At 35.4% G+C, this 13,993-nt stretch overlaps 1 protein-coding gene across 2 annotated transcripts; it reads right to left on the bottom strand.

Annotated features, from left to right (window-relative positions):
• Positions 1-1,178: 1,178 nt before the first annotated feature.
• On the bottom strand, positions 1,179-13,928 carry LOC141439897 (clavesin-1-like). Of its 2 annotated transcripts, none has more exons than XM_074104338.1 (6): positions 10,434-13,928; positions 8,413-8,654; positions 7,697-7,791; positions 6,994-7,138; positions 6,539-6,732; positions 1,179-4,481 (listed from the first exon to the last, which is right to left on the bottom strand). In XM_074104338.1, exons 2-6 carry the CDS (start codon positions 8,561-8,563, stop codon positions 4,179-4,181), a joined length of 888 nt encoding a protein of 295 aa, XP_073960439.1. In that variant the 5' UTR covers positions 8,564-8,654; positions 10,434-13,928; the 3' UTR covers positions 1,179-4,178. The 2 variants fall into 2 exon arrangements, with proteins under 2 accessions (XP_073960439.1, XP_073960438.1); XM_074104337.1 differs by having other exon boundaries at positions 10,663-13,928.
• Positions 13,929-13,993: the final 65 nt, after the last annotated feature.

The raw sequence follows: 13,993 nt of genomic DNA, 5'->3' as shown, positions 1-13,993 counted from the left end.
GGTTGCGGTCAGTGGGTCACTGATGTATTAAACAGTTAATACATCAGTGGCTGCGGTCTTAAGAAATCAAAATAAACGGTAAAATATTTGGTGGTCGTAAAGAACACTTGAATAAATTACAGCTTTTACGCCGTATGTCTTAATTTTTATTTCGAGCCAATAAAGGGAGTGTAGAAATGGACGCTGTTATGCAATACTGAGTCCTTCCACTATCATTTTGCAATACAATGTCAAATGTTAAAATTCTTTTCTAAGGGTTGACTTGTATTGCAGAATGAATTAGGGTCAACACACTATTGCATAACAGCGTCCAAATATGGGTCGCTTTAATACCGGTGTTTTTTAACATACTTTATATTTACTGCCTTGATGATTATATTAAGTAATTTTTTTGTTCTTTATATCCCAAATTTTGAAAATAATTGTGTTTAGGGACTAAAACAACACAGGTCGTAAAGGACATTTTTGAACGAATTTCCTTTCGTGGATTGTGCAGAGCGATAGAGAAAAAAAATATATAAGATGCCATAGAGAGTGCCTTTACGCTCAAATGTCCCTTACGTACGCCCTTTGAGCCCCAAGGTATCGATATCAAGGTATTCGACCTCGCGATATCAAGGCAAGTAAGCTTACTTAATCCATGGCCAATATACCTACTATATTTTATAATGTTAGTTCGTATACAAAAATGACGGTCAATTCGTATTAATTTGTTAATGTTATAATTAATATAATACTACGAGTACTGACTAGCTGTTGCCCGCGACTCCGTCCGCGTAGTATTCGTTTATCTATCCCGCGGGAACTATGCAATTTTCCGGAATACAAACTATCCTGTGTCCTTCCCCGGTACTTAAACTATTTGTATGCCGCAATTCATCTTAATCGGTTCAGCGGTTTATACGTGAAGAGGAAACAAACAAACGGACAGACTTACAAACTTTCGCATTTATAATGTTATTGGGATTATATTAATCAACTATAATAATACATAATGTTTTATGGTGTTAAATAAATGTATTTTCTTTCATTCTTTTTATTTTCTATAAATTGATAAAATCTTATTATACCTCCCAAAAATACTTGGATATAGTTAAATTATTTGATTTTTTCTGGTTGGCGGACTGTTGCCGCAAGTGCTTCGAGACTAAGTGTGTGTTGAATAAAAAACGTTTGAATAAAAATAATTTATTTGACTTTCTTTTACAAACTACAGTTTTTTTCACAGTCATGCAAAATTGATTCCACAGTTTGCAGGATACAGTCTCCCTCCATAAGTTAAATTTAGTTGTCATAATTATCATATATTTACGTGTGATAACGAAATAAATATACTTGTATTTGTGATAAAGTTCCCAGAAATCAGGTTGTGTGACTGTACCAACCGTTCACTCGTTAACGGTAAACGGTTGGTTAACCCATGTACAGTTATAAATATAACATCACAATGAGATGACGAGAACTTAACAATAGACAAACTAATCTATTTTAATATTATAAAGAGGAAAGCTTTGGATTTTAGGATGTTTGTTACGATTAACTCAAAAACTACTGGACCGATTTAAAAATTCTTGCACTATTAGAATGCTAGATTATTCCAAAGTGCTATAGGCTATATTTATTAACAGAAAAAATTAGGGTTCCATATACGAAAACTAGAATAATGTTATACTAATATTATAAAGAAGAAAGCTTTGGATTTTTGTATTTTTGAATGTTTGTTATGAATTAACTCAAAAATTACTGGACCGATTTTAAACATTCTTTCACTATTACAATGCTAAATTATTACAAAGTGCCAAAGGCTATATTTATTAACAGAAAAAATTAGTGTTCCGGACTAAAACTACAATAATTTAACTGAAAGTGGAAACGAAGTTGCCATAAAACACCTTTTATCGCATGAAACTATTGATTATAGAACAAAAAAATGTTTTACGATATTAAAGAAAACATCAAGATCTACAAAAAACTTCGCGATACCATATGTCCAACTATTGTAGTTGTCACTATAAAAAATTACATTTTAAAAGTTGACAGAAATGACGACTAAAATCAGAAATGTTTAAGGGGGGCTCACATACAACAAACGTGTTTTTTTTTGCTTGATATTAATAACGGCAACAGGTAGTTGCTTGAAATATTCACAGAATATTTATTTGTCTAAATGTACTTTAAAAATAAATAATTGAATTAAAATAAAATAAATACTTAAGGTGGGCTCCCATACAGCAAACGTGTTTTTTTTTGCCGTTTTATGCTAATGTCTAATGTTGTATAGGTACGGAACCCTTCGTACGAGTCCGATTTGCACTTGGCCGTTTTTTTTAAGCCAGGGCGGGTCGCTAGTAATCAATAAAAATGTGGCCCTCACTGAAAAAATGGCAAAGATCGCTGATGGAAATACTTAACTTACATTATACCTTTTTATATAGTTTCGCCATGTCTGTCTGTCTGTATGTCTGTCCGTCCCGGCTTTTCTCAACGCTAGAAAGCTGTAATTTTGCACGAATATATGTGTAAACTATGCCAACAAAATTGTACAATAAAAAAAATTAAAAAAATTTTTTTTGTCTGTACTGCCATAAGACGTGAAGTGGGGGTGATTTTTTTTTCTCATCTAACCTTGTAGTGTGGGGTATCGTTAGATAGGTATTTGAAACCATTAGGGAGTTGCTCAAACTATTTTCCGATTCAGTGATTTGTTTACAAAATATTCAACTTTAAAGTGCAAATTGCCATGAAAATCGAGCGCCCCCCCCCTCTAAAATCTAAACCGGTGGGTGGAAAAATTTGAAAAATTCAGGATGGTAGTAAGTATATCAAACTTACAAGGAAAACTATAACGGTTAAGTTTTCTTGAGAATTATTAGTAATTTAAGAGTAAATAGCAGCCTAAGGTATAAAATATACCTAAACTTGCAATATTCCGAACAAAATACGAAATCCTTAGAAACATGTTACTTAATTTTTTCGTAATGGTTACGGAACCCTATTTCGGGCGTGTCCGACACGCTCTTGGCCGGTTTTTTAGATCTAGTTTAGTTTTTAATTTAGTTTGTAATATTTAGTAAGTATTACAAACTAAATGAATACATAACAAGTCTGGATTTAATTTCTTTTTATGTTTGTTGTTATATATTACCTATCAAAATTCTATTATTATTATTTCTGTCTTTGTAAATAGCTGTCTGCTAATATAAATCTTTAAGGAAACTATAGGTCTAGATTGTGTTAATTTAAGTCTGTTCATAAGACTGTTTGTTTCTTATGAATAAATAAAAAATGAAAAAATATTTATTGGTTTTGTTTTATTTTTATTGTAATAACCTTTATTTAAAAATCAACCTAATAAAAATTTATCACAATTAATAAATTTAAATTACTATATTGCATCAATATCACAACCCGTTTACGATGTCCGTTGGTCGATAAATTGAGTAGGTAATCTACCCTAATCTAAAATATTGTATTTATCGGTATGTCTTGTATTTTTCTCCTGGCATTACACACACCACACCTATAAACGTAGCTATAAAAGTAGGTTGCTAAACTAAACGGATACTATTTAGGAACTAAGTAGGATCATCCAAAGTAGCCTAAATCTTTACACTCATAATCAACTTTGACAAGAGATCATTAAATACCCCACAATTACACAAGGTTAAAATAACTGAAAACCTGCAAGTAGTTTGCTCAAAATCAAGAGTAAAATTGATTTTATCAAGTATGCTTTAAATCAATTTACTGTTTAAAACTTACAAATGCAGCATATTTAAATGTTCTAGCGAGGTTGCATACTTTAAATAATTTAATACCAACTGGCCGTTTTTCTGTCAGATTGAGTTTCTTCTAATAGGTTTAAGGAAGAGCCGGTGCGGCGCGGCGCGGGGGCGGTACCTACCGGTTGTAATATTGGAACTAACGTGGAAGAGGCCACACAGAATACCGCGCCACGCTTATTTCCCGCCGTCAGTGTGTTTCTACTTTTATTCCGTATAATTTTCGTGGCCCGTTTTTGTTGACATGGTAGAAGATTCTGTTACAGTTTCCAGCTCATCTAGTATAAGTACAGGACGTTTAAAAAATAATCGAAAATGTAATTAAATTCTACAGCTCATTTATAAAAAAATATGACCACGAAAATGAGGCGGATGATATGTTTGAATACTGACCCTTCACTCTTTTATTATATAGCCAAACTCCTTCATTTCCTGATCGAAGCTTTCGTCTCGATACTGCTTGATCTTATTCAGCCAGAAGCCAAAGTGGTTGTGGTAAGCGGTACAAGTGCCGCCGTAGCGCACCGGGAGGCAGGCGGGATGAATGTGCTTACGCAAGGACTCGTGGTCGTACCCGTGGAAGTACGTCCGTTTCCGTATAGATGGGCCCATGTACCGTTGGAACATGTAGAGAAAGGTGTTTATGATCCAACTGTAGTTGACAAAATGTATCGACTTCACCCTGAGCGGTATTGCCAACTGCAAAAGAAATATTTTTTTTATCATCCTTAATTAGTAGCGGCTCTAGATGGCAAAAAAAAATTGCGAGGCTCTAAGATGATGCACTAGGCATAAGATAGATAGATAGGCTAGGTATATATTGACAAAGACGTAGCCCCTTTATGAATTTTAAGTGATGACAATTTATAATTATTAATATTGTTTTAATGTTATGTTTTTGAATTTCGCTGGACTATTTTTAATTTGTTTTTTTAGTTTTTGTTTTTTTTTTATATTACATATTTATATTGATTTTTGAATGTTTTTTTTTACTTTCTTTGACTGATCTGTATGTTTAAATAGCTGCAAGTATAAAAAAACTGAAATGTTGTACTCATGTGGTAAAACCTACAGGGTTCTATTTTTTATTCTATCATCTCTACATCTGTATATGTTTTTCTGTCTCTATCTTTGACAAATAAATTGTTCTTATTCTTATTCTTAGGCTACATGGCCCACGCCGTTTGCCGCTTCCGTCCATATACTAAAGAGCATTGTAGCGTTGAATATGGAATCTTTTCACAACAAATTTCATGGTTACATCGAATGTAGTGGAAGATAAAATCATTCTAACACATGCTGCAAAAAACTTATACAATTAATCCGGAATACAATAGGTACATGTTCGGCTGTGTAAGTAGGTACATGGTTCACGAATCACGAGCAGGGTAAGTATGCTCCATAGCTTAGCTTTGGACGTGTGTTTTTAAAGTTTTGGTGAGCCTAGCGGCAGTTGTGGAATTTAAATCTTGGACTGATAGCTGCTCATTTATATCTTAATCGTGAAGCTTGATCAATCAGGTGTTTTCGCGTTAGACAGTCAGGTTTATTGACTTTATTAAACGCCAAGGTCAACGCCCGACCAAAGCAGGGGTGGACACTCCGCAGTTTAGGTACGTTATGCCGGCGCGCCTAATCATTAAGGTGGGTACTGACCAACGTTACGAGGTGTAATGTAACATGTTGCACAGCGAGCATTCGTGCAGTCAGTACTTATTGTTACGGGGAAACCAGCGAGCAACGAGCCGCTCGTTGCTCGCTTTGAGTGCTCCACCCGGCTGTCGGTTTTTTGGCGAATCCTTTGACTGTTACGCGGTTCAGTCAGTACGCTGTAACAAGTCAGCCATCTTTACTGAGATTGGCTGGCGAATATGGAGCACAAGTTTTGACGAGTAACAGTACGCAGATTTTGAGAACACAGCGAACATGCTCAATGCGTAACATGCTCGATGCGAATGTACATTTCACCTCTTAACGTTGGTCAGTACCCAGCTTTAGGCGCGCGGCAGTGGGTTGCCGCTCGGCTCGCACGCTGGACGCGTCGGACGTGATTTCTGTAGTTAACTACTTATTTTATTTTGCAACAATGACTTCGAAACGATATATCTTTATAATTTTTTTTTAATTGTTGTGTTTACGGATGTATAAATAAAAAGAAGAATCGAAATTATAATTTTACAAAATTCCGAAATATTGATATGTTAGATTTGATGGTGGTAGATTTTTTTTGACATTCATAAGTGCTTGTTATAGCCTAAATTGCATAAAGATATTTTTACTTTGACTTTGACTTTGAAAGGTCGTTCTCTTTACTTCTCTAATTTCCTAAGTCCCTGCCTAGTAGTAGTGCCTGGTAGGTACCTACTAGTAGTTATCTAGTGAAAGTGATACAATTCTTTAATTGGTTGGTCAGAAATAATATTACGAGTTAGACATGGTTTCGCCAATACAGAAATCTGTAAGTAGTAGGCAAAGGTACGAGTATTTCAGTATTTCAGTATTTATTTATTGCAACACCTTTTACAAAGAGTAGTAGGTAATAAGTAGGTTATTATCATTGTCATGCTTTGTTGTAATTAAGTTAAAGTGTAAAGATAAAGATAAAGATAAAGATAAGAATAAGAATAAGAATAAGAATGAGGATGAGGATGAGGATGAGGATGAGGATGAGGATGAGGATGAGGATAAGGATATGGATAAGCTGCTGCTCTGTCAGTAAGATACACGAGAGTATGAAAATCCTTTAGATTACTTACACCTGTTAAGCATATGATTTGATACACGACGGTGGGGGTAAGTGTGGCCACGTGCCGCACAGTTATATTCTCGAGATCCACGATCAGCGTGCCTCCAATAACCTGCATCTTGGGCTGCCGCAATCCGATCTCAGTCATGGCCAATCCTGCTCTCACCAGGTCTTCAATAGGGACATCATTCAGCTCCCAAAAGCCTGAAAATTAGCTTTAGATTAGGCCCGTGTAGAGTGATTGGGATGATATCCAACTATACGAAGTGCAGCAGACTCTCTCTTTATCTTAGGAGTACCTAATTGGAAATCATCAACAGACTCCATTGTTCACAAACCTCTAAGAGCAAGCGAGACGTTGGGGTTTTATGGCCCCAGAGCTCATATTAGGCAAACGTGGTTGTATGAACGCAAAATACCTGTCAGTCTGTACCAGCTAATCATGAGCAAAGAGGAGGTACGCACCGAATCTCATAATGGAGATTCGTCCACACGAGGGATGGTCGTAAATGGTGCCTTCGAAGGCGCGGCCGACGCGCACCAGACCGAACAGGTCGACGCCCGAGTACAGGTCCGGGTATTGGTCCAGGAACCGGCTGTACCGGATCAGCTAAGGAAAGAATTGCTTCATTCAAACATTTGTTTAACTTGCACTGTTCGATAATGATTTGTCCACTTCAAATTTGTAAACCATTTTTAGACCACTTTTTGGCATCCAATTGAGCTGAAATTTAGCGTAATATGTAAGTCTAATTTTAAGAATCTGGTACTGATATTTTGGAGCTCCGGCAGGAGGGAAATCTTCAACGGCTAATGGCATCGACTTGAAATTTGTTACAGATGTGTAATTTAGATGAAAATGCAATTACAGTCAACAAAATGTAGGTATAGTCAGATGAAAAGCTTATATCACAAATGAAATTTTCACAAAAACTTATTTGAGCTCAGGGATATTGCGAATGCCGATTTTTCCATCTAAACTAATTTTCTGTTAGCAATTCGTGTATGTGTGAGTTTTTTTCCAATGTGATGATTTCGTTATGTGAAATTATGCGAAGTAGTTATTCTGCCAAAAAAAATATGCGATCCGTCTTATGTGAGTTTCAGGTAAACAAGATTATGCCAGATGAGATGTACTTACTCTAGTTAGCCATTTAGGCTAACTGACCAGTTTGTACGCGCGGCGCACGTCGTACTTGCGCGCGCGCAGGAACCGCAGCAGAAACGCGTCGCCGAGCCGGCGCGGGCTGCACTCGCCACGCTCTGCAAAACGACCGCTACTTAACTGTACTTGCGTACTAATTAAACACCACATTAAGACAGATTTCGAATGAATACTAAATAGTTTGTGAGTCGTTAGTGAGCGAGATGATTTTTTTATGTCATTGTTTAACTTAACGTTATGACAAAAAGTAGAAAGAAAAGAAATATTGCCATATAAAAGGGAAAAAATAATTGGAAAAAGTAATAGTTGCCATTTCTCAGTCTGCCATTCTTAGTTTTTCAGTAATAAACTACGAGTTCCTCCTATTTTTTTCTTATTAAGTATTCTTTCCTTAGAAATTCAATTTCAAATCATTATATTTGTCTATTATTGTTATCCGAGTTCGTGATTTATATGAAATTGTATAGTTCATAATTATAGTCCTTCGAACAACACTGTGCTATTGCACAACCGCCGCTATTGCGACTACCTATACGTGCGTATGCTTAAAGTTCAAATTCACTTTTGGTAAAGAGACATGTTTTGAATGGTATATGATGATTTTTATGTGCTACAGTTGGGTACACAATACGATAAGCAGTGGCACTGCAAGCACGATTTGAGTGGGACACTTTTTTAAGGTTAAGCCGACAGGTGAAAGGTTAAACCGGCAGCCTTACCATAGATCAGTGCCCTGAGCTCCTCTATGGCTGCGCTCCTGGTGTCCGGATCCTCGTGCACTTCCTCGCGCGCTAACTCCAGCAGCTCGGGATTCTCCTCTGTATTCAGCTCCGATTCATACGCGATTTCCATTGACCATTCGTCCTCCATGTTTGCCTGGTAGGTGGCTCGAGATGTTACTGCTCGAGGATAAGTCTCTAGTATTTCTTATTATACATTTATCGAGTATTGTTATTGGCACCTGAGAATATAACACATACACACATATATGTATATACCGTATATTATACAGTGTGTTGCCGGCAGCCAGGTTTTTTTAAGGGAGGTTAAAGTAACGTATTTCTGTAACTTAGCTTAAAATGCTTAGCCAGCAATGTACAGCAAAGTAAATTGACAACAACAACTGTAATTGACAGCGACAGATATTTTGATTATTACTTGTCAATTTACTTTGCAGTACACTGCTGGCAATTATAATTTAGTTAGAAAGTTAACAAAGTCCGAATTTTAGTTTGTTAATTAAATTAATGTCATGGTTAAGTTACAGAAATACGTTACTTTAACCTCCCTTAAAAAAGCCTGGCTGCCGGTAACACACTGTATATCATTAATGAATTTTTTTTTTGTGAAACTGGTGTACCTAACTGGACATAAATTGTTTTTGTTGAAAAATTCCGTAAAAGTTGTCATAGTTTCAAGGCAAACCGCAAACAAAGAAAAAAACATTACCTACTGGGCGGTTAAGGGGCCGTGCATTAATTAAGGCCGTGTGAGTTTTTTTTTCAAATCCCTTGCTTTGCTTGCGAGGATGCATATTTAGATAATATTTTACGAGTAACACTTGTACTGGGCGTTTTTCTGTGAGTAGGTACGGTTTTTCTCTAAAAACGGACGAAGCCAAACTTAACTGACGAGTGCATATTACGAATGTAGAGTTAGAAATCAAGTTCCTAGAATTGCTGACTTAACAAAACAAACATATGTTTCAAATAATTTAGGTATGTTAAAAAATGCGATTTAGTAAGTAAAAGTAACTTAAAAATAGAAGAAGACTGAGTTCTTCAGTGTATTCATTAACACCTTGTACCTATATAGCCCATTTTTTTCTTGTTAATGTCTTTAAGAAAATTAAGACACTGGTAATTGACACTTCACATTATTTTACGGACTTTACGGAGTTCCATGTGAAACTAAATGGAACTAACTTTTCTATTAGGTACAGTCACCAGCATTAATATCTGCCACAGCGGAGCGTGCAAAAATATCTGACACGTCCTTCCGGCCCTAGAAATAGAGTCGTATCAGATATTTATGCACGCTTGTTGTGTCAGATATTGGTGCTGGTGACTGTACGTCCAGTCATGCGAAAGAACTGCGCTTGCGCCAAAAAACTACTGAGGATCTCTCAGAGGATAATAAAACACGTGCCTGAAGTATTATTTGCTACCACCACCACTGATGGTTGTTTTGAAAACAAAAGTCGGACTAGTGCACTGAGGTTACCATACAAATTTAATTAGGAATTAGAAAAATCGTGCTAGGTTTTAATACTTGTACCGGAACATCGATTAAAAATCATTGTATTATCTATATTAGTAAAATGTAAATTATCCCAGACTATTTCAGCAGGTAAAGGTTTTTTAGGCTTTTTTATTGTGATTGACATTTTTTTCACACATTAATGTTCCAATCCACGTCAAAGGTGTGACTCAATTTTGAATCGCTAATTCAGATTTTTGATTTGATTTGTTTTTTAGTGTAAGGTGTGACTCATAATCGCTAATTCAGATTTTGATTTGATTTGTAAAGTATATACTTTAATTATTGATTTTAATTTTATTTTAGTTATTGATTTTAATTTTATCATCAATTTGAATATCGATTTTAAGATTTTTTTTTGATTTCATAATTTCTATTTTTGTTTTAATTTTTGATTTAAATTTATTCGTTACAATTTGATTTATTTATTCGGTTATTTCACATTAATGTAATTGTGGATCTATGTACCTACTCTACATACCCACAGAAAAGTCGAAGGCATGAAGCTACTTTCTTTATGCATAGGTACATTTATAAATATACAATATTCATAAAAGACAATACTCTTATTTTATAACAATTTTTTTTTCACTTTATGCAACTTTTCACACCATTAACACCTTAATTACCAAAGTTAGAAAAACAGAAGTAAAACATTCGAACTTTCTATAAATTTATTCTCCAACAAAATGTAAAAATATAACACTCACTTAACAGCCTTATAACTATAATAATCAATTAATAGCGGTCTCTTAACGGTAACAATGTGGCGTGCGCTTGCATATCAGCGAAGCACAGCTAGCGGAGACCTTCTGACGCGAGACTAGGCTCTTTTTTGTGAACATGTTATTATATCACAGTCCAAGTGGCTAAAAATATGCGTCACTCGATTTCTGTAAGAGGCGCGGCAGACGGCGACTACGCGTCAAAGTCGCGCGTGTCGACGGTACACTGACGGATGTGTCAACGTCGGCAAACGATTTGATAGTCTTTTCGCAATAATACATCATTATTCTTCTTGATGACTAGGTACAGCCAGCAACAACAATATTACGTTTAAAGTGCCAAAAATATGTATACAGGACCTTATTGCCTGAACATTAAGGTCGTTTACATACATACTTTTTGCACTTTGGCTGTATGCTTATATTTGTTGCTGACTGTACAGTAGTAGTGAAAACTAATAATAAAGTCAAGCGCGAGACGGACTGGCATATCGAGGGTTCCATACATATGTAGGTATAGTGACGCTTTCCCCAGCGCGGTTGGTAAGCGCGGCCCGTTAAACTATGTAAACGATCAAATCAAACGAACGTTAATCTATTAACAATCCAAGAGACGCAAAGCTCGTGGCCTGCGACGCTTACCAACCGCGCTGGGGAAGGCGTCAATGTAAAACCACACTAAAAACAAACGAAAAATAAGTTTGTATTCATTTGTCTATAGACGCACTTGACAAATCAAATTGGTTGACTGTACATAAAACGTGTTCGTGTGAACATCAACAAATAAATTATGATAGAAACTAAAACTAGAGGTGCTACGAACGTATTAAGAATATGAAAACTAGAAGTCTATATTTCCATTAGATATATTTATTATACTTAAGACTGGTAGTGGAGTCACACCACACCAGACATTACTGTCAACCATAAAGTTTAGTTAGTGTGTACCCCAAACGGTCCATCTCTTTGTTCAGTAAAGATCAGTTATTCGACTGTACCTTTACCACGATTTGTTGCGGCCGTGCAGAAAAAGTGATAAAAGTCGTCGTGTTCAGCTCGTAACGTCTCCTGCACGCGATTTAAAAAACCGGTACAAAGTTGGACTCGTTCTCAAGCACTCAGAGATCGAGAATTGGTAAAAAAGCTCTCATACTCAAACAGGCAGATAAACATACACACAAACGTCACGCCTGTATTCCCAAATGGTGTAGGCAGAGCACGTTACCGCTTCGGAGCTTATAGCAATTTAAAAAACGGTACAATAGTGACAGATAAACAGACATTAAAATATTCTAATAGATGTCATAATACTAATGGTCAGGAATGTTTAGAAACTATTCTGGTCTGCCTTTGTTATACTTCGTTTTTTTAGCATTAGAAAGAAGTGTCAAGTTTATTGAAAAACACTTTAGAAAAATAAGTCACAGCAAATATGTACCTAACAATTATAGCAAAGACATATGATCATTTACATGCTCTTGGTATCATAAGTAATAGTTACTGTTTTTTTAAACACGTTTTTCAATAAAAGTCTGATCAAGATTTTTTACCCTTTTTGTAATGCTAAATTCAGTAAATAAATAGGCCGCAATGTGCACTTTTACACGTCATTTAAATGGTTTCGTTACCTGGTTCTGGAAACTTGCTGGCTTGCTGGCTTTATTCAATATTTAGGTAAAACATAAAATAACATTGTATTTTGGTATTGAATATATTATTATATACCTCGTTGAGTTTATGCAGATATTTCTTTAACTGAAGACTTTTTATAAGCTTTTTATAAACTTTGGTGTGAATTTGGCATACTTACTTATTATTAATACAATAATCTGGAAGTAAAATTCTTGTGGGCCAGCCAGGCTTTGTATTTACGAGTATGTTCAGTTTTGATGACAATGTGTTTGTAGTAAATCTTGCGACAAGTTTTATACTTATATAAATCGCTAAATGTAATAAATGGATGTTATATAGATTAAGTTTGTTTTCTTCCTTTGCTTTAGAGCGTTTAATGAAAGCTTGTTTAAAAAACATTAAATTTAAAAAATCTAAATCACGACTACATTTTAGATTTTTTTAATTAAATATTTTATTTCACGCTTTTTTGTCATTTCTATGAAAATGATACATTAAAACTATTATAACTTATATATTTAGAATGGGCTAATTATTAGCTTTCATTTGATACTCTACTCGATAGGATTGAATGATTTTTTTTAAACTCACAATTTGGCGTCAAAAATCCGCCATTTTGATTTTTCAAGAATATCATGTAGGTACCTACCCAGTGTCACTGGCGTCATCAAGATGAATCCAATAACGTAACATTTATCAAAATCGGTTCAGCCGTTGAGTAATTACAAGCAGAGGACACAGGAATGGACATCAGTGGCAAAGTGTGAGATATTTCCATGGTATAGCCGAAGCAAAATCGCTTACATCTTTCACAAATCCTGAACGTCCTGTTGTCCTATTTTGTAAATATTGGGCAAGCCGGTGGGAATCGAGTTCTATAGACGCTTCGCCACAGTATTAGAAGTACATACGAAATCTCGTATTTCGAAAATTGGCATTGATCGCTTTTTTATTTACAACGTGGTGTAATTCCAAAACCATTTCGAGAAATGTTTATTAAATATTTTTACATCATTTTTTTTAGTTAAAAAATACTAAATGATCGTGTATTATATTAGCAAAATAACGTTTGACCTTCATCGTAAATAAACGTTATGTAACTAAACCACCTAATCCTAACACTGTCAGGTGACAATATCGGTTCAGCTGTTTTTTGAGATATTGAACTTTGTTGTACGGAAGCTTCCAAGTTCAGTTTAGGTAGGTACTCGTATATTTTATACCTTAGGCTTTATTTACTCTTAAACTATGTACGGGCGCTCGATTTTAATGAAATTTTGCATTTTCAAGTTGAAAATTTCGCAAACAGATCATTGAATCGTAAAATCATTCTGGCTACGCCCAATGGTTTTAAAACATCTATCCAACGATTCCCACACTATAGGATTAGTCGAGAAAAAAAAACACTCCCACTTTACGTCTATCTATAGTCATAAATAGGGGAGGTAACCTAAGAAAATGTTTATCCGTGCAAAATTAGAACTTTCAGCATTGATAGTCTGAGCAAAGCCGCGGACGGACCGACGGACAGACAGACAGACAGACACGGTAAAACTATAAGGGTTTCATTTTTGCTCTTTTGGCTACGGAACCCTAAAACAGAGACGAGGAAAAGAACGCCGGTTGAATATTTATTCAGGTGTGGTGTTGGTGATCACATCACAACTGCGATGCTAGTGATCTT

Source organism: Choristoneura fumiferana, chromosome 21 (genome assembly GCF_025370935.1).
Source record: "Choristoneura fumiferana chromosome 21, NRCan_CFum_1, whole genome shotgun sequence".
Lineage (NCBI taxonomy): Eukaryota > Metazoa > Arthropoda > Insecta > Lepidoptera > Tortricidae > Choristoneura > Choristoneura fumiferana.
The sequence above is the reverse complement of the archived record's forward strand: the minus strand, read 5'-3'. Positions and strand labels throughout refer to the sequence as shown.